The sequence below is a fragment of the Cantharellus anzutake genome, assembly GCF_015039405.1.
Source record: "Cantharellus anzutake strain C23 chromosome Unknown EI90scaffold_39, whole genome shotgun sequence".
In the NCBI taxonomy this organism is placed as follows: Eukaryota; Fungi; Basidiomycota; class Agaricomycetes; order Cantharellales; family Hydnaceae; genus Cantharellus; species Cantharellus anzutake.
The window spans coordinates 465,643-493,271 of NW_024066989.1; the positions used below are offsets into that span (position 1 = coordinate 465,643).

A 27,629-nucleotide genomic window follows, 5' to 3' on the forward strand; every position below is an offset into this window, starting at 1 on the left:
CTGCCCGCCCGATGCCACCTGAACAAGCCCGTCACCCTTCCCCATCACCACTACCTGTTTCCATGGCCCGTCACGGGCCTACGAGTCTTTCTTTATCACGCTTGTTTTTCTTGACGGCCGTACACGGCCATCCTTCTCCCACACTCTTTGTTTGTTTTCATTTCTTCTTAACCCCGCCCGCAATCTCCGTGAGATCTGGCGACTTAATTCCATTCATTCCATTATACTTAAATACCGGTTGTACACTACCTCGTACTGTAGTTCGAAAATCAACTAGGGTTACCCCCTGCACTCTCTGTCTGACCCAGTTGCACCTCCTGCCTCCTGAAATATCGGGGCCGCATCAAGTACGAGGCGCAATGCTCACGAACGAGTCGTTGAAGCCGAAACCCCTCCCGCCGCGATTGTCATCCCCGCCCTCGACAGGCTGTTATGCCGAAGCAGCAGACCTTAACAGTCGCCGACGGCGAGTCACGGTGACGTTTTCCCACGCCCTGACAAGTACCCTAGTTTAGTCTAGCTTCCCACCCTAATAACAATACATTTCCCGCTTCAGCCCAAGAAGCCACACAGGGACATAAGCCCGAGTGAGGGCTGCCCACTATACGGTCTCACCGCCCCACTGCCGTCCGGGCCGCTAGCGCCGAGCGCTATGCCGCTACCCCTGCCTTCCTCAAGCCGTCCCTGACAGTTCCTAGCTGCCACAGTAATCCGAGCAGCCGTACTCATTCAAATTTACTCGGATATAAGACTATAGACCCGTTGGCACTCAGGTATTTCCGGCTCTTGTCACGCTGTTCCAGGCTCAACTGGTTGGCTGTCACGCATCACTCAGGCTTTCCGGTTGAATGTCCGACGTAAATTTCTGTCACGCTCCAAAACCATGCGGTTGTTGGTCATGCCAGTACAGTATTCTCCAACACTAACCAAATTGGTTGCTCCCACATAGAACACTATAGAACCACCCTAGGCTGTGCTCTGACAAACACGTCTTGCCTTTTTTATATATAAATCATTGTTGCTATTGTCATGCATCACCTAAAGCTTTTGAACTCTCCGGAAACGGATCAGGGAACTCCTTCGCAACCTGAAAAAGGACTTCTGGACGCCAGTCCAATCCGGTGTCTGATATCCCCCACCGGATGGGTCACCAATTCTGGTGCTTTGTACGATCCTTTTGAATCCATCATCATATTTATCTTACGGCCACCTCATTCAACCCGAACCACGCACTCAGACTAAGCTGCCCTGAATTAAACCTAGACTAGAACTCAAAACCTATGTGGAGTCACATAGGGAGTGGGTCACAACATCACCTTATCATCACCACCGAGCGACCGGCATGAATTTATATCATACGCTCATTGCAAGCTATGGATCTTCATCGCGATCTCTGTTTCTAGGCCCCTGTCGTAAGTCAGCTATCATGCTACAGCCATCCGTACAGAACGTTGGCCGGAATTATCACACGTATTTCTCTGTAGGATATTAGGTACTTGCACAAATCAAGAAGCACAAGTCGAGCTGCCTGATGTGTAAAGAAGCTTGCTCTATATATGACGACCGACAAATTACAAAAGAAACCAAGTCACAAGTCGCCAAGAAGCAAAAGCTACAGCGTTTTCATCTTCATGTAGCCACAAACCATGCTCGCATCAAGCGTGAACTTGAACAGGCACAACATCGTGCACCTCGATTCTAGACGAGTCCTCAGAGTCAACAGCCAAAACCTTGGTCACTCCCTCGGCTACACCCAATCCCAATTCAACATCCCTCTTAACATCCCACACCTCCCCTTTCACGGCCCACCTCAAAGCCCTCTCCAAATCAACCAACAAGTCCTCCTTGTCTTCAACGCCTATGCTCAATCTGATGAGCCCTGAACTAATGCCCAATTTCTCCCTCGTCTCAACGGGTATACCCGCATGAGTCATCAAAGCTGGGAGTTCAGCAAGCGATTCGACTCCGCCCAATGACTCGGCCAGCGAGAAGAGGTGAGTGGACGTGAGGAAGCGGGATGCAGTTGAGGTAGGTTCAGAAACTTCGGCGGGAGAAAGGATAGATGAAGGAGCGCAGGCGATCTTGAATGAGACCATTCCACTGAATGGAATCCCTTCCAGCCCATCATCACGGCCAGACCACGTTCCGCCTTCGATCCATTTACGCGCGTGAGGTGAGAGAAGCGTGTCACGAACGAGTTTGTACACTCGTTCGTTATCTTCGACTCGCCGGGATGCCGTAGATTTTAATCCCGGATAGATGACCCAGTCTACAAGTCCTAATTCCTTTCCTCGGGTTGAAAGCCAACGTGCAACAGCTAAGGCGTTCTCACCGTGGGCTTTCATTCGAAGGGCAAGTGTTTTGACTCCACGTTGTGCGAGCCAACTGTCGTAGGCGCTTGGCACAGCTCCGATAGCATTTTGAAGGAAGCGAAGTTTAGATTCCAATGTGGCTGCGAGTGGTTTAGGATTAGGGTATTCGGTAGATGTGTGTGGAAGAGGGAGAACGACTGCTCCCATGAGGACATCTGAATGACCATTGACGTATTTCGTGACCGAGTGTAAGACGACGTCTGCGCCGAGAAGGAAAGGGGAAGAGTAGAAAGGAGAGAGGAAGGTATTATCTACTATGACGAGTGGACGAGAAGGATGAGAATTAGCGATGCGAACGATTCGGGGTATGTCAATAATGCGAAGCGTGGGATTAGTTGGGCTTTCAACCCAAATTAGCTTTGTATTATCTTGAATGGCGTCATATACTTCGTCATCACGAGCTGATTCGAGGTCGATGAAAGTGGTAGCGAGGTTTTGAATGACATTTGCGACCCGGGTGAAATACCGGGCAGTACCGCCATAGACATCGTTGACGGATAGAATGTGGGAGTTGGGACCTGCAGCTGTCACAAGCAGTGCAGTGGCACTGGACCCAGAAGCCACTGCTATGGCCGTATGACCACCTGCTTCGATCGAAGCTAGTTGAGCTTCGAAGCTACGGCGATTTGGGTTGTCGGAGCGAGTGTATTCGAATCCCTGGATGCCCCGATGGCCAAATATGGGAAGGCAAGGGGGTTATGTTTCCGAAGGATCGGTAAGAAGTCCGATGAGTGAAGAGTAAAGATGAAAAGAATTAAGAACAGGATATACCTTGTGAACGCCTATGGCATCTTGTCTGTATGTGGTGCTGAGAGAGATGGCAGGGATGACAGCACCAGTCTCGCCACTAGGTTCGGAGCCTACATGGATTGCACGAGTGGCGAATCCAGCTGTCGAGGCATCGAAGTCTATTATTGGAGATAAAAAAAGCATTAGGAATGATCCGTCTGGGGTAGGAGAGGTGGATACAGACGATCCTCAGCAGATACAACAGAGACTGTATCGGATGGCGTCGAGGTTGGAGTATCAGGCTGTAGACCGGAGACCATGATGAAAAAGATATTATATCTAAGAGGATATACTGGAAGGAGAAAGGTAGTGAGGGGAAGTAGGAAGACGAAATATGGCGTCTTCTTTTATGGGGAGTGAGGAATACTGGGATTAACGATATATACTTGCGTGATATTTTAAAATGACTCGCGATCGCGCCATTGCTGTGGCTGTGATAGGCTTACTGAATTAGCATTAGTCACCACCTGACTGATGCACAGCCACTGACTCGCTGACGTCGTTCCGTTGCGGGATTTTATGATTACTCAACCATCACTAATATAAGTAGCTGTTCTAGATCTCTCTAGACAGCCTGGTGGAGGGATGAGCCTCATTTCCGATACAGAGTGAGTGACATATCTTCCGAAGCAATGCCAGCTGACCCGATGGCATTGACCTTTCTGGTCGACCTTGTGCGTCAGCTACCTCAAGCACGCCTTCCGTCTCGCATATCTTCGTCACGTCGAAGACTCCCATAAGGAGTCCATTATTTCTCTTGATCCATCCTATGCATCCAATCCGCATATTCGCGCAGCTGGACTCGCAGACCCTGAATTATGGCCTGAGATCAACAGACCTCCTTCTCCTGAGCATTCCCCTCCTTCTGATGCTCCATTTAAGCCCTTCAGACGAAATCGGAGTGTGACGGTGGGAGGAACACCCATTCTTGACGATGACACGCGCGTTACTGGCCCTGCCCCAGAGGAAGGAAAGTTCCCTGGAGCAACAGGATTAAGATACACTCAAACTATTATGCCTCCCAACCGAGGTGGAATTGGGGCTGGAATGCGTGTATCTGGTCGTCGGCTGACAGCCTCTAGAGCTTCACCATTCATTGCTGCACCTGTGACGGAATCACGCCTTAAATTAAAAGTGGACACTGATGAAGTGGATACACTACCTACGCCTATTCCACTCAACATTGCCCCCACCACACCTACGTCTGCCGAATTAGCACGCGTTCAAACGGAGGATTCCCAAGAGATCTCACGCCGTCGCAGCTCAGGCGGATCTACGATCACCGCACCTACCCCAACTTCTACCACCAACACCAACGCCGCGTCATCACCTTCTCCACAAGTCATACAACCGGACACTTCCTTGCCACCAATTGTTGCCCCCAAACTCGCTCGGAATGCAGAAATGGAGTTTCGCAGGAGGATGAGAATGCGCGCTCGATTCCCTGGTAATGATCCTGTTGCCGCCGAGAGTGGTGATTTTCCCCCACCTGCGGGTCAAATCGCTCCGCATCCATCGAATGTCCCTCCGAAACCGCTGACTTTTGCTGATTTGAGTGATACGGAGAGTGACCGAACCGCAAGTGGAAGTGGGAGTGGGAGTGGAAGCATGAGTGGATCCGTATCGACGAGTTCGGGGGAATCGTCCGTGGAGGGTGAGGACCATGGTGAGGAAGCAGATGATGCTAGAGACGAAGAATTTGAAGGGGCGGAATTCCTTGCACCGTGAGTCGAAATTGCCCCCACTCATTCTTATGACGGTCCCTACAACGTATGACGCATACACATATACAGGGGTTACCCACAACGTCGAATATCAATGATCGCGTCTAACAACTCGGACGAATTATCCGTTCTCTCTGGTCAACTTGATTTATCCGTGTCCCAAATTTCTGGATCAGCAGGGTATAATTCTTCCTTACAAATGACTCATAACGAACGGGACCGTGTGAGACGAAGTCCTGTCGCTGAATCGTCCGCCGCACCACACCCCGCAAGATTCGGGGCGCCTTTACTTCCGCCGCCCATTGAAGACCCGACTCAAGTCCGTCAACGCCGACCTTTAAAACCATTTACCACCCCCGACAAGGATAAAGATAAACCACTACCTTTAGACTCATCGAATGCACCTAATGCTACGAATCCGTCTGCACGTCAGCATTTGCCTGTATCTCGATCGACATCCCATGGCGGTACACCTCGTCATTTAACCCCCAAGATTTCTATCCCTACATTTCGGAAGAAACCACTCCCACCTCGCATGGTTCCTTCTTCAAACACCTCCAATTCCCCGGCCTCCGCCTCGTCCAAGCAACCTCAAGTCATCTCTGCCCTTTCTCAGAAACTGGCGTCCCTCTCTGCGGGAGGTAATAATGCCACGGGAAAAGAAGACAACCCGTTCACTCATTTTTATGCTGCCATCGCTGGACGCGGCAGTGGCACAGGCACCACTACCAACAGTAACTCCAATTCTTACCAAATGGAAATTTACTATCATGTCGTCTCTCCCAAAACTGGTAACGCCGAAAGTTGCAAGTACAGAAGGACACCGAAATCGCTTAAAGTGCGAATGGACGCATGTGTGGAGGAAGTGATTGGGTTTGCGTTGTGGAGTTATTGGGAGGAAGGGTGTGAGCCTAGATTGGACGAAGGTGCGAAGAAATGGGATGAAGAGGAGAGGAAAGTGAAGTCGAGTGCTAGTGCGTGGTGTTTAAGGATTGTGGAGGATGACGGAGATGTGGATGATGATTTTCCTGGTAGGTCGAGTTTCTTCCTGGTCGTGGGGTTTTGGGGAGATGAGATATTTACTACTACTTTTTTTTTTGTGTGTTTGGCGACAAAGTTCTTGTGAGGACAAGTTCGATTTCGAGGTGGTATAGGCATCCACTTGCTGTGGTGGAAGCTACTCCTTCACAAGGCAAGTCCAAAATACTCGAAACCATACGACGAAAAATCACAATAAACTTTTACCTCCAAACAGTAAAAGAAAATCTTGAATCGGACTCCAAGATCGTTCGTCGTCCGTCCAGACTCGTCATCACGACTCGCGCCAAATCGGATTCCACTACCTCGGGACAAGGACCACCATCGCAATCAGCCTTGACCAAATCTCAAGCTGGGTTAACGCCAGATGCGATCACGTCCTCTGCACTTACGGGAGGGAACGCTCCTACGACGATTACACATGAGAAGAGTGGAGCACCAGTGTTTTTAAAGGTGAGAGTGGCTGAGACGGCGGATGCGGCGTATTATTCCACTACGATACATGTGTATGTGTTTTCCGTTCCCTTCTCCTTCACATTCGCTTATTTCTACATACACACACACTCTCTCTTTCACACACACACACGCAGCACAACGGATACCTACCTGGCCGACGTCCTGGATCTCGTGTGTAAAAAGAAAAAAATTACTAATCCAAAAGACTACGCGCTCCTTCTTGAGGATTTGAGTATTTTACTCCCACTTGACAGAACGGTGGCTAGTTTGGAGAGGAGGGATAAGTTGTGTATCATGAAGAGGGCTTTGTTGGAAACGTTAGGTCCTGGATTAGGGAGACAACCTGGACGAGCGACGGATCCTAATGGTGAGTAGTGGTCTTTTTTTTTTCTCTTTTTTTGCTTGGGGAAGGACTGATGAAGTTGGATTGAAGCGTCGATATTTGATAAGAATAAGCATCATGCCGACTTGCTACCTGATGTGGCCGATTTCGCTTCGGTCTATAAGGTGAGAATCCTATTGAGCGCGAGACGGATCATACAACCAGGCCGATCATGAACCCTTTTTTTTTCTTTTCGCAATGCTGGTACTGACGCTCCTTTCGTTTCTGTTTGTGTTCAGAAATATACAATTTATCGTAAGATACCCCGGATGTTCGGGTCTCATGAGAGGGTGCTGGCTATTGATGGAGATTACATCCACGTAAGCCAATCCATCAAGTTGCCTGGACATTCTCCTAACAACTTTGTATTTTTTTTCACTACATTCCAGATAATGCCGTCCGCCACGAGGGCCTTGCTTGATAGTCTGAAGACATCTTCGTACCACATTGGGGCAGTCGTCAAATGCACAATGTCAAAGAAAGGCTCCGCTTCGGTGAAGCTTATCGTCCGGCGTGAGACTGGGGATAAGAGATACGATCTGGAAGCTGAGAATGCACAGCTTGCTGGTAAGCTACGAACCAAAAGTTGTTGGAACGTAACGTTAATATGTGTGATTGACGTTGTTGGGCTACGATGGGATTCTTATTTTCTTTAGCTGAGATCGTGACGACGATTCGAAATTTACAACGGACGTATGGGGTCGAACGGTCAGGATCGCAAAATCGATCGAAGAGTCGTCGGTCGAGGACTTCGGCGGTTATGATGACGTGATTTACTGCTGAAAGTTGTTTTTTTTTTTTTTAAAGTTATCTGGAGTTAGTTTGGGTTTTTTTTTTGGTCAATTGGAAGATGTTTTTTTGCCTGTGCGAGCATTCTAAGTGCTGAATTTACCGTCAGGGGTGTTAAATCCGATTATGTCGGCTTACCCAACCTCCCCGAGGGTGCTCCACTCTTCTCATGTGTAATCGTCATAGGAGTATTATTTCCTTCCGTAAGCACCCGGCATTAACGGAAACTGTTTCATGTGATCCAAATGCGCTAAAAATTAGAGCGTAATCCTTGTTGTGAGCCTTAACTTGAGATTCCGGTGCGCGATGATATCCGGTCCCGTCTTATGACGAACCTTTAGGTGTCTAGTAGCCGTCAGATAAAAAAAACTTGTGGGAATAGTGGCGCTGGAGCGTCTTCAGTACTAGTACCGTGTGGCGCCAGGTCATGCGATCTGGCGTTTTCAATCAGTTGTATTTCACGCATTCAGAGCATCAAGAGGGCAGTAAAGGGGGTGCTGCACGGAAGACCTCAATCCAGGATTAGAACTAAATGGATCCGAGAGAGCGTCAGCGTCATATGGCCTAGCTATCCTCGAGGTGGCCGGACACGTTTCAGAACCCGAGTCATTCATTTGGTAAGCGAAGGAGGGATTTAGGGCTTAGATTCAGCTGAAGGCCACAGGTGAATAACGTAAGTGGTTCAAGTGTTCAATGAACCATGCAATAAAAAGGATTCAGTGCTGCATGCCCTCTTTGAGATTGGATCAGCCTGTAGCCAGAGCATTTTCTCAAGGGCTCCCCAAACGTCACTAGGCAGGTATCCATGGGGGGAGGGGGGGTTCGATCGGGAAACTTAGGGTTCGAACAGAGTGCTTTATTTTCACGTCCGCGGGAGCGACAAATTAAGCCCTCGCCGCATTACAGCGTGATTTCGCCGAAAGTTTCAAGACCTCAACAGTCAGGATAGGGATAGGAAAGGAAAGTTGCCCATGTCCCTGAGCCAGAAAGAACGCAGAGGAAGTTACACACAAATGTGACGACGTTGAGAAGACGAGGAATTGTAGAAGGTACGTTGATAATGTTTGTGGCAAAACCGTCCTCAAAACCCCACCAAAACCTCTTGTCGTTGTGGGCCCTTGCACGGAGTTGGCCGAAGGGCATTCACTAATCCCAACCTGACCCCACGTATCCTGTCCGCTGTTTTGGCTTCCTGCTCAGGAACTACCCCCGCCCATTCTCAAGCAGGTTGTTGGGACGTCAACATGACCGAGTTAATGAATCCAGTCTCCTAATCAAGTCTGCTTCATGTGTTCATGTTCATGTTCTTCGCTCTGGGCATGATGCGTGGCCCTGGTGTTGGCATGGTGGCTTTCATTCTACTACGGGGTGATAGCAGAGATAAGACAATTTTGTTCTACCCGTTGGGTCATTTACTGCGGAGGTCGGGGCAGTTCGAAGGGGCCGGATGATGTAAAATGTCGACTCGTCACGAATATATGGCTGTCAAGACTGCGATAAAATAGGGCTTTTCAAGCTCAACGAAGTGAGATGCATCTACACAATCTTAGGAATTGCACGCGTGCAAATGCACATCTTGGCTTGAGGTCGCTTTCTCAATGACAACTTGACTGTGCCGAACTTAGGCCTGACATGACGGCATAATACGTGTGGACTGGCTCTGAACGCACTGGGTGCCCAGACGGATCTGATTCTAAAGTCTTGAACATCACACGAGAGACTCACTTCGTTTGGCATTGCAATAAGTACCCCTGGTCATCGTTCTCCTTCGGACCGACACCATGAGCTGCCGCTGAATTTTTGATTGACAAGTAAGGTCGCTGTTGTCATAAGGGCGATGACCACAGTTGACTCTTCTTCCTTCGAAAAGCGTAAGATGTTGGCCTCACAACATCTTTGGTTTCATTCCAGGAAAAGACGCGCCACACTGGCACGCTGCTGCCCCACATTCGGCATTGGGTTTAACATTAGCATGAGGGAGATAGAGAAGCAGCCTCACACGTTTCAGATTTTGAAACGTTGTTCCACTGTGGATGGAATTGCTTGCTCATCCTGTAGTGCGAGCCATTTGCATTTGCATTCATCGACACTCACATTCTTCCTTGTTATCAACTAACGCGCTTATTTGAAACATCTGCTCTCTCCTTGGCTCGTGAGTTATGACATGGTCATCTAACCGACAACATCCACCGGAAAATGCTATGTAGGCACTCCAGCCAGCATGATAATAGCTTCCATGGTTTATATCTTGTCCTTCTATCTACAATGTCGCCCCATACCATGATCCAACCTTTTTATTGCGTGGGCTTTCCACCATCCAGTTGGTTTCTTGGGGTGAGCAGTAGATTTCTGGATGAAGAGCGTGTTCGTGTTCCTCATCCGTTCTTCAACCCATCTACATAAGGGGTCACCATCGTCACACCCCTTTCATCCTTTAAGCAGTCCTTGGTGACGCAATAGTGCATTAGCGCTTGTTCTACCGGAAAGAGTCCTCCAGCCCGTATCATGGGTACTATGTTCGTTTTCGGCATTTGCATTGTACAGTAGGTGATATAATTCGGAAACATCACAGCCTGCCTTTAGTGCAACTGCTTCAGCGACCATCAGTATTGCTGGGTCTCCGGTAGACTCTCACCCTAAATTTGCTATATGTTGTTGAAGTTCATGCTCCTGATCTGTAGGAGATATACGGGGCCCGAAGGTCTCAACAATCAGTCTTCCATGCCTTCCACTTATTCGGCGTAGCTATACTGAGAGTGAAAATGGGCGCTCTCTTCATCCTCATAACATCTTTACCTCTGCCTTCCCAGCTGACCCCCCCACAATACCAAGAATCAATACAGTACTAGGGCCCGAGATGCACATCATGGCTACCGGGCCTCACACTGGCGTTCACCCTAGAATCGGTGCGGAGCTGAGTGCCAGTGGCGGCTTTTGCAGCGAATTCTGCCCAGTTCGGTGTTGGTCAGGGGCTGAACCGTCTGGGAGAACAAACTCAGCTCCTGAAGAGACCGATTTTAAGGGGCACGCTGAAGAGATCCTCCTTCCTGATTTCCTGAACCATCGATTATTTGCGGTCTGGTCGTTCCTTTCTTTGCTGCACACATCCACATGCAAAAAAAAAAAATTTGTGCTTGTTCTCATCGAAATAAATACATACCTTCTGTTTTACCCTGCAGGCTCACTTTACATCATCCGTCCCTGCTACTCAGTCGATCCTTCGACTGCTGATGGAGTAAAAAATCAATGGTGCGCAAATGCGCGTAGCTACCGAGCCTCATACTGGGCCCGATCCGTGGATTTGTGCACCAGAGTAGCAGCTATGCATCGATCATGCTCTGCCTCATCAAGAGCAGAAACTTATATGACACCGACCCCCGATTCCTCACGATGGCACCAATTTGCGCCATCTGGTTCCGATTACCACCGAAATCCACACACATACTCATTAACATGTTACTGAACGCAAATTCTTTCGTATGATGCCGGCTTTCCAAAGCGGCGGAATTAGGGCTTTAGGAAGGGGGTGGGGGTGGGGGTTTGTAACATATCCCGATTCTTGGCCGCATTCCTGCAAGTGCCGAATGCGCAGAGTGCAATGTTGAGCTACATTGGTTGATAATTAATCCAAAGTTCTGGATGAACTTATCAGCAACCGTCTGACAATGAGAGCCAACTCATAGAAATGATGGCACTTGATCGTGTGGCATCAAGCCATGCAAGATGTAGCAAACCGGCTTTGAATCAATCATCTTGAGTTCCACATATTTCGAGGGCATCATGTCAGAGCGGGGTGCCGGGAGATCTCAGGCCAGGGATAAAGTTAAGCCAGTCCAAAAGTTCACACATATGAGTAGAGCGTCATATCAGCTAGGATATGGCGCAAATACCCTCAAGGTGGACACGTCTTCGAACACAAGTCATTTATTTGGTCAGCGAAGTCAGGGGCCTAAATTCTGCTGAGAGCCACGGGCTGTAAAACGTGGTGATTCAACCGCCCAACCAACCAATAATACGGATCGTGGCCGGGCCCTAGTTGTGATTGGAAGGTAATTTTTCCAGAAAATCATTAGGGTGCGTTATTCAACGGGCAGGATTGATTGGCGTTCGATCGGGAAATTGAGGAGCCCAAGTTGTTCCGACAAGTGTGTACATTTATCTGTTGTCTGGATTCAGTCCCAGTTGTTCAATAGAACAACAATGAGCAAGATGGGTACAAACGCCCGCCATTCCGATCATTCTCTTTATCGTTGTCTACCATCGATCGCAGGATTTCGAGGCGAATGTGTGCAAAATTCCCATGACTAACTGCAGCAGAATGATCTGAGACGCGTGTTGTAGACTGGGTAACCCAGGCTTAGCGACATAGAAGTCAGAGTTCTGATCTTGACTAGTTGCCCACATCGGTCAAGGTCATAATCGTTCGCCAAGACCCTCCGGGGTGCGTGTAAGATCCCCCTCGAGTCGCCCCCTCCGTCTCCAATGGTAAGTACCTACTTCCGGGCTCATAATTCGCATCCAGTCTTAACAGGCTTATGTGCGTCTTGTCGGAATAGGAATGATCGACGTGTTCGCTACACCGACCCCCGATTCCTCACGATTGCGCCAATTTGCGCAGGCAGGACTCCAGCCTCCACGACCTCGCAATATCAGATAGAGGGTGCGGAACGGGTAGAAGTCAGCATTATGGCTCGATAGAGGGTTGAGCCCATCGCGTCCGATTCGCCATGAGCCTCGCCCGTGTGCGTCAGTTTTTTCATCTTTCCGTCACATAGTCTGGCACCGTAGGCACAAGGCCAGGCATTTCCCGCAGTACCGCCCTAACGCGCAATATCTTCCGAACCAAATAGTGAGAATAGTCATGATCATTCCATTCCAAGAATATTATTGTTTAAGTCATTCGTAAATTACAATGTCTCAAGTCCTTTGGGACCGGAGAATGGATGTAAAATTAGAAATCCGACATGCACAAGCAAGCAGCACCTTCCGGTGAACGTCCAACGAATCGAATCAGGCTTAAATAGTAATAGTTGGGGGAGCGAGTTGGATATTGGTATGTATGTGAATGGGCCGGATTGATGGGCACACACTGGAGGGACTGGCCATTAAGAAAAAACCCACAAAAGTCAACAAAAAGATCCGACGAAAAAATGTCACGATAGGTTATGCTTTTGATATAACGCTCTGCGCAGGTGTGGACGACGATGCATCGTTTTCGCTGGTGGTCCGCCCATTAATCTTGTCTAAGGTCGCAAAAGGGGCAGGGGTGGTCGGTCGTGATTGTAGTGGAGTCCCAGGAACACTCCGATTATGTTGCATGTGCGCCTTGATGAGGTGTCCGGCGGCCAACGCGCTCAAAAGCGAAAGCTCCCCTGCCATGACAGCAGCGACGATGATACGAGCCAATCGACGAGCATTGTGACCGGGAGAAGTGGGATGAGCACCTCGAATGCCAAGCACGTCAAGAACGGCTCCTTGGGGTGCGAGCACCGTCCCTCCACCAACAGTCCCAACTTCGATAGAAGGCATAGAACAGGTCATCAACAGGTCCCTTCCATCATTGACACTAATCAAACAGCCTCAGTTACCGAATTAAGGTCCAGACCAACAACGGTACACTCACGCTTCCATCAATGTAATGCAATTCGAACTCTCGACGTTCTGCGCTGGATCCTGACCAGTAGCAAGGAATATGGCCGTCAAGATATTCGCAGCATGGGCATTAAATCCACCAATAGAGCCAGCCATAGCACTCCCCACCAAGTTCTTTTTGAGGTTTAGGTTGACCAAGTCCGCAACGGTAGTCTTGAGAATGGACTTGACATCCTTCCCAGAGACGATCGCCTCCGCAACCACGCTCTTTCCTCGGCCTTCGATCCAATTGATCGCAGCTGGTTTTTTGTCCGTGCAATAATTCCCAGAAAGAGCAAGTACTTGCATATCAGGAAAATGTTCCGACATGGCTTCAAGTGCCTTCTCAGTACCCTTAGAAATCATGTTCATACCCATAGCATCTCCCGTCGTCGTCGCGAAGCGAACGTACAGCGTCCGCCCAGCAAGCGCACACTTCAACTTTTGTAATCTCGCAAAACGAGACGTCGCATCGAAGACATCGCGTAAAACAGCAGACCCGGCTGGCGAATCAATCCATAGTTTGGCCTGGGCAGCTCGCTTGATAGAAGGGAATTCGATGGCTGGCCCACGTGTCATCCCGTCTTGAGTGAGGACAGTCGTGACACCTCCCCCAGCATTCAAGGCTTTGCATCCACGCGATGTCGATGCCACAAGTGTGCCTTCCGAAGTAGCCATTGGAATGGGACACATTTCATCGTCGATCATGAGTGGACCCGCAATGCCGAGAGGAATGGGAATATAGCCAACAACGTTCTCACAGCATGCTCCGAACACTCGAGAATAGTCGTAATCAGACATGGGAATATCGGAATGTTCCAGAGTCTTGGTGTGCGAAGCTCGGGCTAAAAATCAACGAGATTTTCAGCGGTAACCGAGGCCTTAATAAATGCACCACTCACAAATAAGAGCACGACGAACACGAACGGCACGCTCAAAATCACCCAAGACCTTTTCCAGCGAATACGCTGGTATCTTGCCCTTCTGCCCAAGGAGAATAACCTCTTCATCCGACATCTCCTTCACGTTAGAAGGATTCATCTCGAACAAGGATAACAATTCTTCGTAAGGTCTCCGTTCTACACCAAGATCCGTCTCACGCGTGTCAGAATCATGTTCCTGAACTAATGCTTCGAATCGCTGGGCTGGATTCACGCCGTTCGTGTCGAGCGAAACAATTCGAATAGGTTCCGGGGCGATTGGCTTCGGACCATTAGCAAGCTTCTCTACGGCAGCTCGAAGAGCAGGTTCAGATTCACTCGCAGGCGTAACGGGGCCGGTGGGAGATGACCTCTCTGATGATGATGAACCTGCGACGCCTTCAGGTTGGAATCTGAGAGCAACGCAGTTGGAATCCTTTAACCTAATATTCGATGAGGAAGCATGAGACTTAGGACGAGGGGGCCCGAGCGAAAGTGGAGGTGCATCTCCCAAATCGTCATTATCAAACTCTGACGCACGGGCACTACTCCATCCTCGTTTGCGCTTCAGTGCGAGGCCACCGTCGGGGCAATCAGCGAAAGTAACACCACCGGGTGGGGAAGAGGAGACGAATAAAGATGCAGCAGGCCCTTTGAGCAGGTACCAATTCAAGAACACGGAGACGAATAAAACAATAACGATCCATTTGGAGACGACCGGATCCCCAACGAACATTGACCACTCTGTCATGAATGATTCTAGGATTTCAAGTGATTCCTTCCTCGAAGCATCACCATCTTCGTCAAGGTCGTGTGTGGTGTTGGGGATCACACGAATGAAAACGGGGGATGAGATGCGTACTACAGGTTGGGCGCCATTCTGCGGGTGAGCTGAGGCTATGGCGGAGAGAGCAGAAACGACTGCCGGAGAAGACATATCGATGCGTGTTTGGATCTGTAAGGATATTTCCGAAATGGCGGAAGGAGCGACGATGGGCGAGGTGGATGTGGCTGAGAATGCTGAGTGGCGGTGAAGTGCAGTTGCCGGTGCAAGCGTAGTGCAAAGGTTGAGAATATGTAAAGTTAAGAACGAAACGATCTATGAACACACGAGCTCTAGTTAGAAACAAGGAGTCGTCCAGGGTTCCGAGTCGCATTGACACACCAAGAGTAACTTGAGGCGAGCGACAGGGTTCACAGGCTTATTCCCATCGCTTGACCCATCTACACCCCCTTTCTCGCCAATAACGGAATCTATCATGCGCTTGTGCCACGGCGCAGTGGGTGACACCGGAGAGGTTGTAATTATGGGCGAACTTGCTCTCGAGGACCTCGAGCTCTCAATAGCCTTCTTCGTCGCACGCATGGCTTTAATCCGACGAACCTAAAGGAAAGAAAAAACAGTAGCGGCGCTTAAGTGGGCGCCAATATTCACGCACGATGGAAATCTCACCTCAACGACGACAGCAAGAATGCCCACATACATCGTAAAGAGTGCAAAGCAATCAATGCCCATCGTCAGCGCGGCCAGAGAACAAAACTCCTTCAATCCACCAACGCCACTTCCGACTCCAACCAAAAGGACCAAGATTTCTACTACATAGTCTCTCACGATCGACGGACCAACATGATCCACCGCTTCAAGCACAATCTCGCTAGCTGTCTTGCTTTTCCTTCGAGGCATGCCCCCGGTACGTGGAGCGTTTCCGTTCAGGAGATTTGGAGGTAACAGACCCGGGTGATCCACGACTGCTTTCACTAATCTTAGGGGTTTATCAAATCCGACAGTGATGACCAAGAAAGGCAGCGCCTCTGATATTCCAATGGGGTCGAGAGGGATTTTGATGTAGTTTGCTATGGGGAGGGCGATGATGAAGGCGCAGACAGCAGAGATGAGGACCGTGGAGGCTGACAACGCCAACAATAATTGAATTGATGTTTCCACAAAAAGGCAGTGTGCGGCGATTTCGGGTTGTTCACACATGGAGATAAAACATAAGTGTCATTTGTGACCGGTTTTAGTGATGATTCCATGGAACCATTAGGGGAAAGAATGGTTTGCAGTTCGGATCGCCGATTGGGAAGGGTCACGAGTCCCAGAAAGTCAGCACAAAGTGGATTCGATGTCGAGTGGGGAAATGCGAGCGCATAACATACCTAGCCAGAAGTTAGAGCCCAGCTTTCGGGCATTCAAGAATAAATTAACGAAGGTGGCATGCATAAGAATGTAGCCTAGAAGCACAATCAAGATGTCGGCGGAGTCTGCCTTCTGGTGGACAGTCATATGACGCAAATCAGCCTCGGCTGAATTTAAGGGGAAACGAAAAGCACCGACGGACCTTTGTGAGTTTCCAAAAGCGGAGTATCATTGCACGACCTGCGTAGGCAACCCACTTGCCGCTTGGCATCTCCGCAATCGCCTCCTCCTTACCTATGATGTCAAAACTGACTTGAGAGAGAAGGCTCCTTAACTCATTGTTGGAAGGCAGTTGGAAGGAGGACAGAGCATCGATGAATCTGTTACTCCCCGAGACCGGGAAGGCTAAGGTGAGAATCTGCGTTCGTGGAGTCCGGTGAACGGAGAGGAAACATTGCAATGCCGCCGGAATTCTGTAACATAACGAGGAGTAGGACAATCCACCCTTTGCTCTAAAGTCGTGTATAATGTAGTCTATGAGCCGCTCAATCGGTTCCGAGAGAATATTGGATGCGAGAGTGATGTTGGATGTATGCGGGTTGGTTGAAGGGAAAGATGTAGCATATTGACCCGACCGTAAGTATTTGTACGGCTCATCTAAACTGAAGATGACCTGGACGAGATCCACTTTGGCATTACGTGGAAGGGGGACCTCAGTCCAGGTATCTTCGGAAGCGGGAACCCACTCGTTTCCGATTTTTCGTGTCACAGACGGTCTTAATGTGGACAGTGGGTTATTGTGCCCTCCAGAGAGGAAGTCAGAGTGTTTGATGGAGTGGACAATTTGAAAGTAGGCCAAGGTCACCAGGACGAAACTGACGACGATGGTTTCGATGGGGAAACGCGCTGCCCTGGAAGAAAGCAGTCGCAGGATGGAACGTGTCGGCCCAGAAATCATTTGTAATAACGGAAGGTAATGGTAGCAGCTGGCAGAGGGTGGGGAATCGAGCAGATGTCTTGGGGTTCCGGGATAATAAGTTGAGTTGGGGTGGTGGTACGATAAAGATTTGGCTATTTCGGATAATGATGTTTGCGTAATATGCGCAGCAACGACACGTCAAAGTACGTGGACAAAATAATAATGAATGCTTTGGGTGTGTTGAACACCTCTTCCGGGGACGAGTAGAGACTGGAAGCTAAGCACGAGAGTGTCCTGGGAGTGGTCTGGAATAAATATAATGATAAAATAACTACCGGAAATTGCCGAACCGCGAGTCGGCGATTAACCCGCACGACCCCGCACCTTTCCGCACGTGGCTAGTCAGTGACTGGCGAGCCCAAACGTCCGATGAAGTGTAGCCGACGTCGTGGTTCCGGAATTCCGATGTCCGGTGATGTCATCTGTTGCAAGTTTCGGAGCCCCGTGGCTTCTCGCGTTTGTTCCGGAGTCGACTGACCCTGGTGATCATGATAAGACACATGGGGGGCGCAAGCACCCCTAAGTCACTCTCTTTGAGTGTGAGGGACCCTTCAGAGTATCTACGACGCCACCATGACATTGCACGCTCTTCCACAGCCACATTGCTGGTAATCAGCTTCATTTTGAAGGTTTGTGACAGAAGCTGAAGGGAAAACTGCTCTGCAGGGTTGGCTTTTCCCGGCGCCGCAACATTGATATTCGTTTGGTCCGATGTCTTATGCCAGTTCTGGCATATCACGGCTGAGACCATTCCTGGACCCACTGCCACCACTAGCCTCATGGTTGTGATCCGTGGGACGATCGATTTGATTACCTCCGGGTCAATGTTCCATATCCCCACTGCTGGGCCCCTGCATTGGGGCAAATAAGGCCCCCGAGATTCGCACTCCTCGTGGCACCGGCATTTCAACTTCCGCCCGGGAAGTTTCATCTGCGTGCGCAATGTCCTCAAGACACGGTTATGGTTTCCAATGAACATTGAGTCTGCGCCATTCGCCCACGCTGTTTCAAATTTGCGAATTTGAGACCCATGTGATGCTTCAAAGACGGTAAGCTCAGCACCCCCGTCTTTAAATATCACAAGCCTTTGTTCCACTTTTGACAGTGCCTGCATTCCATCTTGTGTTAATCCTGCTACAACTGGCACTGCTGTCTGTCGGCTTGTATTCGCCGCAGAAAACATCGCTGATTCATTAAGAAACTTCTGCTGCGGCAGCATATCCCGGGCACCTGCCTACCTGTTGCTCAACGATATCCCATCAATGACTTGAATGTAGGTCTCCGTCACCTAGTGCGTTCAAGGACATGAAGGGTGTGCTCCGCTCACAGGCCCCCAACCAGAATGCTCGAATGTGCGCTGTGTAATGTTAGATTATCTTCACAATTTCGGGAAGGTCGGCACTGAAAGACCAACCCATCGACGTCAATTCATCTGGACACGGGTACGGCATAAGCGCCCGCATTAAGATGAATGAGACGGATTTCAATTAGGGCTCTTAATAATTCGGTTTCGGTCAGAAACCGGACCTGACGATTGCCTTGTGCTCCAACTAAAAGTCGTACTGCAAACCGTGGTTTGCAACAGTTTGAATAATACGGCTTGAAGGCGCGATAAAATGCTTGAAATGGAACCGGTAATTTTGTCAGTGACAGATCGGTTTCTGGCTCAAACCGAACCGTTCGAAGCCCTAATTTTAACGTTGTTGCCGCACCGCTCTGGCCCAGGGTGAGGAACACTGCATGCCAACATCACAATTGGCAGCTCCTTAAGTGAGCCCTTCTTTTTGGTTCCGTCAACCTTTCGACCTGAGCCCCTACTGAAACTCGCCCAGGTTTGGCGTCTTTGACCATCGATCCCCGGGCACAATATAGCAACATTTCACATATTATCAATATCGATCGGGCGCATTCGCTGCTCACACAGAACCCCTCAAAGTGGGGAGAGACTCAATTTTGAAAACAAGGCACCGAAGGCTTTCTGACGCTTCCAGTCGCCGGTATCGCCTAGCAGTACATAGTGACGTACATAGGTTCCAGGCAGCTAACCCGACTATGAACATCCTGCCATGATCCTTTCAGGCACGGTACTCCGGTATTTGACCGCACCCCCAGGCCGCGATTCACGATAGTCGGGTGGCACGAGTATAATATTGTTATGTGTGTGGTGTGCGCATAAAACTGGCCGGAAAATGTTAATGACAAAATAACCAAACAATGCTGCGTGATCACTCTGATGCTATCAATCAATGCCGGAAATCCTGCTCCACTGCCCTGCGAGCTTTACTTATCCCCGGAATCCGTTGATGCGCATCAAGATGCAGCCAATATTGATCGAGGCTTTTCCGTCAGGTGAAGGCTGTGTGATTGGAAATGGTTGCCACATTTGGGCTAATTTCAATATAAGCGCCCTGCTGTGAGGATCATCGTCCCTCTTCCATCTCCTTGGGGCATCTCCTTGGCTCGAACCCCCAACAAACCCGTGCAACATACTAATTTACCGTCGCATCTTCATTCACCTACCAAGCGCAGGGACGCTCGTTCACAGATTTAAAACACTCTAATCCCGCTATAAGTAGCGCAGTGGAAATTTGGAATGTTCAGCAGTCTTCTTACTCCTCTCAAAACGGCATTCGAGGAAGTGCGATCTCCACGTGTTTCTACTGTTATTCAGGGCACAGTAGAAGAGAGTCCCGAGGACTTCGCACATGATGTGCGCGTCGAAATCATTCGGCGTACTGTTGAAGATTTAAAAGTAGCGCCCAACATCGCGGCTCAGATCGAGGTCAGCTGGCTGGGACACAATAAATAGTGTATTTTTCAATCTAACAACCCAATACGCTACTTCTAGGAGCTCCACCAAATCGACACTGTTTTGCGTGAAGATGCTTCGATGAAGCAAGTGTTCAGCGAATTAGATGGCTTTCTCGTACTCGTCAGTGTCTTATCCACGTTGCGTGAAATGGACCGTTCTTCTGCCGAGTCACTGAGTACATGGAGAGAATATATGCGTGTGTGCTTCTCTGTCCTGTGCGTTGCACTTTCATCATCTCCGCGCAACCAAACGATTTTCGAGGTAGGTTATTCATTAGAATCTTGCGTTTGGAAAACTTATCGGAGTGCTTCTGCAGAAAACAGTGGGGTGGGAGACTTTAAAACAGGCCCTCCACCCGGCATCTCCTTCAAATGTTGGTCTTGCTTCCCTTTGGGGACTCCTCTTGAGCCTGGCCTTCAACGATATGAAGTTGGAGTCCTTCTTTGTGGATGCTCCTGATATAAGCAATGACCAAACGGCGCCACTGGACTCGCATATTCGTCATTCTCACGAGCGACTGACGAGCTTGAAAAACCCGAATGCCGTCATTGCATTGTTTGAACTACACGTGGAGATCATGTCCCCGAGGCAGGCTTCATATCTAGTTTTTAGGACGATCGAACGAATCGTTTCGATATCACATCGAAATCAGGCAATGCTGAACGCACTCGGCCTCGGAGGATCTGTATTTGACTACGTTTCGAAGAAGGTACAGCTTTTGCCTACAGAAAGTACTAAACTCGTAGTGCAGAAACTACTAAGGAGACTTCTGGAAATGGGGGTTCCTACTCTTGATCAGGCACGAGCCTTGTTCCAGAATGTCCTCAGAAACTCGGCAGTTGACTCTGATGCCCTCACTCTACTGAGAAGCGCGAGTCGGGCAAAGTGGCCATCTTTCTTTTCTTTTAACCATGCTTCTGCCCTAATACTTCCGGATACTCGAGGGAAGGCCTTTCCACCTCTGGCAGGCTTCACTTATATGGTTAGAGTTCATATGCGTGGTAGTCCGATTTTTCTGTTGACATTGCCTTTGACTGCAATCACACCTTAGACTTGGATATATGTCGACCGCTATCCGCTTCCAGATGAGCCCATGATCATCTTTGGGGCGCGTTCCTCCTCACCCTCGCGGTGGATTGTGAAACTAAGTTTGCTGAGTGAAGGCGATCTTGAATGCGCGACCCCCTCCATGCAGGAGCCTCTACTTACGAATGCTGAAATTGTTCGTAAGGGTCGCTGGACACATGTTACTCTGGTTCACTACCCATCCCGCTCCTCTTCGCCTAATATATGTAGGTATGCGTGTGATTATGCTGTCAAAGACACCCTTAACGTGCTTCCCTCAGGCCTATACGTCGACGGTCATGAAATCCAGTCCGAATCCTCGGTTTTTCCTAAACCGTCACCTCCACCCACAACTTATCACATTGGTTGCGATCCGTCCTTATTAGACTTCTTCCCTCAGAGTAAATGGTCAATGGCGACTTCACACTTGATTGGGTGTCCGCTCTCGTCTGATCTTGTCCTTCTCGCGCATCATCTTGGTCCACGATACATTGGGAATTTCCAAGATGCAGCTTTGTACCGTTTCCTCACGTACGAAGCTTCAACGTCCCTGAACATTCACATGTTTGGCAATCAATCTTCTTTCTCCTCGAAATCAGGAATAACTGATGGCGCCAAAGTCATATCCAAAGCTCTTGCTGGAGATGTCGGTTTCAATGAGGACGACATCCTGTTGTCCTTGTCACCTTACGGCGTTAAAAACGATCCTGATGAAGACGAAAATTCAGGTGTTCAGGTTGTGACCAATGCTTCGGGGGTGCAACGATCGAATGGCGTTGTCGCCTCGATGCTGGGCGACGTTTACGTGGCCCAACTAAAATGTTTGGACGACAGCGTACGTCGGATGGGTGGTCCAGCTATCGCATTGAAGATCATCCAATGTTGCACTGTGCGCATCCACATGTGCGAAACAATGCCTAACTACTGACCAAATCACAGACATCGTCAGACCTGGAGAATGGGCTCGGTATCCTCTTTGATGTGATCCGCACCAGCTGGCAGAATTCGGAGGACATGGAACGGCTTCGTGAGTTTGGTTCCTTGCGTGGGGAACCCAGCGCCAAACATCGTGCTTGTCAGGTGGATACGACGTCCTCTCCTCGTTGCTCAGAGCAAAGTCTAGCCTCATCAATCAGGCCTGTTTCGAAGTCATATTTGAATCCCTAGGTATCAATTTTAGCAATCCTCGGTGCGTACTTCCTCCTGTGATAATTCCGGGGATTGGAATCCTCAACGAAAGCAGTGGCGCAACGATTGTGAATACAGTTGCTTATCGAGCCCTTGGATTGGACTTCCATTTGTGGTCACTGGTTAACCCGGATCTTCAAACTGTGTACTGGAGCCATTTCGAGGTTCTCCTTGAACAATCCAACTTCAAGCGCTTTAACAGCAAGCATCGAATAGCGAGGAAATTCAACTCCCCTGGCGTGCTGCGGCAAGCACTCTTCGTCTACCAGACTGATCTGTATCCTCCGGAGCAAATACATCGCATGGTTGACGCTATCGCGGTTTTGGCAAGATCGAATTGGTCAACGGATACTACCATAAAACCCCTCATTTCATATTTAGCCGCGAGACTGCACAGCCCAGGTTTGCTTGGCTTGCTTGCTTGCTTCCTGTTGAGTGCTGATATCACTTTACAGAGACAGGGCTATCGTCCCCACTTTCTCTGCGATCCCACTTGTCACACATAGATAGAGTGCACGCCCACGAGAAAGCGGAGCAGCTGTTGGTTGCTCTTGTATCGATTCTCTCGACAGAAACTTTCCTGGCGAAACTGAATGCGTCGTTACCCCTCTCTCGGATACTGATACTGCTACTAGGACCAAATCCGTCTCCTGTGGTTACATCCCAGGTTTTGCGTATCACCGCCCTTCAATTGCGGACCTTTTCCAACTCTTCCCGCAAGCTCGAACTCTTAAACTTTTGGAGCGTCTTAAAGGTAATTTTACCCGAATCATGGGACCCACTGGTCCATAGTGCAGCGTTCGATCTGCTACTTGGGAGGACCGAATCTGCCTCTAACTCGCAAATCTCAACGGACGCGGTTGTGAAATATCCTCAGATGCTCCCTCCCATTTTTGCCTCACTCGAGCACGGGCTCACCAAGCTGCTGGAGCGTAGCATGCTCAGCGGTGGTCTGGAACTACCCAATGGTAACCCTCGTTCCTTCGCAACCTCGTTCGTCAGGATAATTGACCGACTTCTTTTAGCAACTTCAGCTGCATCTGAAACAGTTACAGAGGCTATAATTGAGGAGTTCGTAAACATGCATACAGCCAGTCGCACGTTCCGGGAAGCGTTTAGCTTCAAACTTGTGATGACGGAACTTGTTTCGCTCCTTCAGACGTTGACGTCCAAAGGGGCTTTCACCCTCCAGGAGCGCAACTCGATTTCAGGGTTACTGGACAGATTAATACATTTCGCGAACCTAGTTTGTGCCGATGATTCACTTGATTTCTCCCACAAACAAGAGGTGAGTTACTGTTTGACTTCAGGGAGGGGTATCTGAACCTCATGGATACCAAGCTGGAGAGCGCCCTCCAAGCCACACATCTGCCTCCAACCTCTCTCTCCCCTGCCCCTGCATCAACACGACGGAGGTCCATTCTTGGTGTTTCGGTCTCCGACCGACGAAGTATCTCCGAAAGGAATGCTCAGAAGACGCTCTATAAAGTGGCTACTTGGCGTGCAGTGGTCATCTCTACTGAGAAACAGCGTCGGAGAAAGATGTATCAGGATATGTGAGTTAGTATGCTAGCAACGTGAGCTGTACTAACTGCTCCATAGGAGAGAAGAACTTCGTGCTTTACAACGACTTACCCAATGGCTTGTTTTGGTTCATCACGAAAGGAGCCTTTGGCCACAGAATACCACGGCCCTTTGGCGTTTGGATGAAGCTGAGGGTCCCTACCGAGTTCGGTGAGAATCACCTTACTCCCTGTTGAAACTCTCGATCAACTGTGATACGCAGAAAGAAGCTCGAGCCCGAGATCGACAAGTTGCTGGAGAATAAAGCCACGGACAGTCTCACTCGCGAGCTTCTGGAAATCGATGACGCAAACTCTGTTGTCGTTGTACAAGCTCCTTGGGATGAATGTAACGTTCGTTGCTTTATTCCCTCGCTTCGTTGCTCACCTGTTCATCCAGCATACAACTTCGACGTCGCTGAAGGTATCGGCTTGTTCGCTCCTTTCGCTGTTGGTTTAACGATCTATTCAGAGGATGACAAATGGGAAGATGAGCTCATTGATGACAAGCATCGCAAAATTAGACATGAACTCGAACCAGGTGACGTAATAGAAGTGGTCAAGAATGTGGCACGTATTGTGGGTGTTGATTCATCCCGTAAGTATGGCTTAATCTGGGCTGTGCACAACATTCATATCCTCAATGTACAAGCTGGGCTCTTTATTCTCGGTCGGACGCATCTATACGTCAGAGACGGATTAGTGGAATCGGCCGACGGCGAGGTTGTGGATGCGCGTGATGCACCGAAAGACGTCCTTCAGGTTCCCGGGACACTTCTTGCCGATCTCGACCCTAACATACGCGCTCGTCGATGGTTAGCTCCAAACTGATTATGTATTATACAAGTCTGATTTCTTCCGAAAGGAGTTTTGAGGCGTTGGCTGGATTTAGCACCAGGACACATCTATTTCGAGATGTTTCGTGAGTGATTTGCTCATAATCTTACACTATCGCTAACGTCCCAGTCAGCCTGGAAATCTACTTTAGAGACTCACGTAGCCTCCTGTGTGTCTTCCCCAACAAACTAGATCGACAAGCCGTGCTCTCCAAACTTCAAAAAGTCATGACCAAGACTGCAGCGGAGAGTAGTGCTGCAACGGCGACGTTCCGATCCCCTTTGCTAAATCTAGTTTCTGCAACTGGTAGGATTTATCAGAACCGACCCGAGATAGACGTGGCTCAGCGGCGGTGGCAAGCGAGAGAAATCAGTAACGTGAGTACACTAGCTCACTCTCCCTCAGCCTTTTCTGACATGGGTTAAAGTTTGCCTATCTCAGTATAATTAACCAGGCATCAGGGAGGACACCCAATGATCTCACTCAGTACCCCGTTTTCGTACGTTTATTTCATCGTCATCGTGGCTTTAATATCTATCTAATCTGTATGCCTTCCAGCCTTGGATTCTCAAGGACTATACTTCAAATACATTGGATCTGTCCAAACCTGAAACTTTCAGAGAGTAAGATTAGAGAAGTCACTATTTTATGCTGCGCCAGTATCTCATATGACCACAAGTCTGAATTGGCCTATGGGGGCTTTAACAGAAGTTCGGCGAGCCTCAGCAGAGGCCCGATATTCTTCCCTGACAGATATTGGAGAGCCGCCCTTTCATTATGGTCCGCATTCTGTTTTGTTCCACTAACACCTCTAAGGGTTTGAGCAGGCACACACTTCTCGTCAAGCATGATTACATCCCACTTTCTCATTCGGTTACCACCTTTCAGCAAGCACTTCAAAGTTCTTCAGGTCTGTATTCACCTTGATTGGATCAACACCAGGGTCTCTCAGCCTCTGGTCCTCGGTTCTAGGGAGGCGATTTTGATTTACCAGAAAGGCTCTTCGTGTGAGTGATGTAAGCGATGTTTATATTATGAGGATATTAAACTCTGTGTTGTAGGGATGTTCAACGGGCTTACGAATCCGCCGCACAAGACAGCCGAGGGGATGTTAGGGAACTAATCCCTGAATTTTTCACTTGTCCGGAGTTCCTTGAAAATTTCTCTGATCTGGAGCTCGGGGTCAACGCTGGAGGAGAGCAAATCCAAGATGTCAAGCTTCCCCCGTGGGCCAAGCGGGATGCCCTGCTGTTCATTGCGCTTCATCGGCAAGTGAGTCGTCATGTCAAGAGTGATACGTTATTTACTGACCGAAAAAGGCCCTGGAAAGCGAATACGTTAGCCGAAATCTGCCCACTTGGATTGACCTTATATGGGGGTGCAGACAGAAAGATGTGGCATCTTGTAATGTGTATCACCCATTAAGCTACGAGGGGGCAATAGGCGAGGCACTTTGAAGCATCAATAATGACATTGAGCTAACAGGGTGCTGTTCAGATTTGGACAGTATAGATGATCCTCTACAGCTTGCCGCCTCTGTCGGTATAATTCATAATTGTAGGCTTGCTGCGCCACCGCACAGTGCACCATCTGACATCTGGGCCCTTCTCTCAAAGTTGGGCAAACACCCAGAAAAATCTTCTCTTCCCCCCATCCTCCTCGCTACATGGACGGCGAACTTTCGCTCCCTCTTGGAACGGCCTACGGCATTGCAGAACATCCACACCTTTTATTTCAATCAAATCAACCCATCAAATGTGCGTGGCCGACCCTGTGGCCGCTGATCGCCTGCTAACACCACCTTCAGCGACACAAAATGGTGTTTCATCCTTATATGTTGATCTTCTCAGTGAGAAAGTCATTCCGTGTGGCCCCGACTCGCTCATAGTACCAAATTTTGCACACGAATCTGTCGAATGGGGCTTCCAGGACCAAAGCTTGCGATTATTTGCGGACAAAAAGGTGGGTTCACTGGTAGCATCACCCAGAATATGCCTGATTGATGATCTAGCTGGTTCAAATTGTGGAGTCAGCGTACCTTAGCTGTGCATGTTTCTGCGACTCCGAGGTCCTCATCGCAGGAACTTCGGATAACATGGTGACAGTGTGGCGGATACACCGTTCCTCGTCATCGTCACCGAAGCTCAAGTTGTCCCATCTGATGCGTGGGCATGAATCAGCTGTACAATGTGTTGATGCATCTCGACCATGGTCCCTGATTGTTACCGGCAGCGATGATGGTACGGCCATATTCTGGGATCTCAACAGAGCTCAGTATGTGAGAACGATAAGGCATGACAGACCGGTGCATTCTTGTGCCATCAACAGCATCACAGTAAGCGATTGATCTTTGTGTCCACTGGAAATAGCAGCAGTTTTTCCTGATTCCACTGTTTCCAGGGTGATGTGGCAACGTGTTCCATTGACCGCCTTTCGATACATACAATAAACGGGCGTCATATCGCTTCCTTGCGACTTGGAGCACACGAGCGAATCACATCGCTTGCATTCCATGAAAGAGAAACATCCCTAGTTGGGATCTTAGCGGCCGGTTCCGCAGATGGCTCTATATCATTGCGAACATGGAACCCGAACGATACTCCGCTGGAAGAGAAGGCAAAGTGGAAGTTCTCTACTGTTCGTAATCTCAAAATGCGAAAAGAGCCCGGGTTAGGGATGTGGCTCCCCACAGTGACAGCACTCAAGTTTGTTGGGTAAGCCGACAAATCCTCCTGTCGTCTGATCCAAAATTTCTTACCTGCTATGTGTGGGTTCATCAGGGAAATACTGTACAGTGGAGATGAATCTGGACGCATGTTTAACTGGACACTCCCTGATTGAAGGTTCATGCTATGTCAATTTGCTTTAGCACTAGAGTGCTCGCTGTGCGTCGGTAGCGCCTACATAACCATTCCTCAGCCAGCGAGTCAACCATTTATCGAGCAATT

General features: G+C 49.2%; 5 protein-coding genes across 5 annotated transcripts; 3 read left to right on the forward strand and 2 right to left on the reverse strand.

Annotated features, from left to right (window-relative positions):
- Positions 1 to 3,640: 3,640 nt before the first annotated feature.
- On the forward strand, positions 3,641 to 7,578 carry EI90DRAFT_3066824 (uncharacterized protein). Its single transcript, XM_039060968.1, has 10 exons — positions 3,641 to 3,769; positions 3,845 to 4,885; positions 4,955 to 5,916; positions 6,003 to 6,077; positions 6,141 to 6,429; positions 6,514 to 6,746; positions 6,813 to 6,886; positions 7,001 to 7,081; positions 7,151 to 7,328; positions 7,418 to 7,578. Exons 1-10 carry the CDS (start codon positions 3,747 to 3,749, stop codon positions 7,531 to 7,533), a joined length of 3,072 nt encoding a protein of 1,023 aa, XP_038913724.1. The 5' UTR covers positions 3,641 to 3,746; the 3' UTR covers positions 7,534 to 7,578.
- A 2,631-nt stretch (positions 7,579 to 10,209) lies between these two features.
- Positions 10,210 to 11,254, forward strand: EI90DRAFT_1678602 (uncharacterized protein). Its single transcript, XM_039052020.1, has one exon. The coding sequence runs from the start codon at positions 10,408 to 10,410 to the stop codon at positions 11,011 to 11,013; it is 606 nt and encodes a 201-aa protein (XP_038913725.1). The 5' UTR covers positions 10,210 to 10,407; the 3' UTR covers positions 11,014 to 11,254.
- A 1,146-nt stretch (positions 11,255 to 12,400) lies between these two features.
- Positions 12,401 to 17,196, reverse strand: EI90DRAFT_3066838 (hydroxymethylglutaryl-coenzyme A reductase-domain-containing protein; the record flags this gene model as incomplete). The annotated part of the gene is made up of 7 exons (XM_039060969.1): positions 12,401 to 13,116; positions 13,174 to 14,026; positions 14,084 to 15,200; positions 15,267 to 15,485; positions 15,555 to 16,009; positions 16,259 to 16,370; positions 16,441 to 17,196. The coding sequence occupies 7 exons, from the start codon at positions 17,194 to 17,196 to the stop codon at positions 12,714 to 12,716; spliced, it is 3,915 nt and encodes a 1,304-aa protein (XP_038913726.1). The 3' UTR covers positions 12,401 to 12,713.
- A 359-nt stretch (positions 17,197 to 17,555) lies between these two features.
- Positions 17,556 to 18,761, reverse strand: EI90DRAFT_3066841 (uncharacterized protein). Its single transcript, XM_039060970.1, has 2 exons — positions 18,323 to 18,761; positions 17,556 to 18,266 (listed from the first exon to the last, which is right to left on the reverse strand). Exons 1-2 carry the CDS (start codon positions 18,334 to 18,336, stop codon positions 17,636 to 17,638), a joined length of 645 nt encoding a protein of 214 aa, XP_038913727.1. The 5' UTR covers positions 18,337 to 18,761; the 3' UTR covers positions 17,556 to 17,635.
- An 844-nt stretch (positions 18,762 to 19,605) lies between these two features.
- Positions 19,606 to 27,532, forward strand: EI90DRAFT_3066842 (beach-domain-containing protein). Its single transcript, XM_039060971.1, has 31 exons — positions 19,606 to 19,999; positions 20,066 to 20,290; positions 20,346 to 21,011; positions 21,081 to 21,321; positions 21,376 to 21,983; positions 22,034 to 22,121; positions 22,175 to 22,283; positions 22,338 to 22,684; positions 22,738 to 23,250; positions 23,308 to 23,570; positions 23,624 to 23,838; positions 23,885 to 24,016; positions 24,069 to 24,193; positions 24,245 to 24,268; positions 24,317 to 24,442; positions 24,497 to 24,659; positions 24,710 to 24,766; positions 24,815 to 25,058; positions 25,109 to 25,180; positions 25,240 to 25,304; positions 25,361 to 25,461; positions 25,509 to 25,591; positions 25,654 to 25,688; positions 25,743 to 25,953; positions 26,001 to 26,124; positions 26,179 to 26,238; positions 26,298 to 26,438; positions 26,489 to 26,643; positions 26,693 to 27,016; positions 27,082 to 27,395; positions 27,462 to 27,532. Exons 1-31 carry the CDS (start codon positions 19,811 to 19,813, stop codon positions 27,520 to 27,522), a joined length of 6,081 nt encoding a protein of 2,026 aa, XP_038913728.1. The 5' UTR covers positions 19,606 to 19,810; the 3' UTR covers positions 27,523 to 27,532.
- The last annotated feature ends 97 nt before the right edge of the window (positions 27,533 to 27,629 follow it).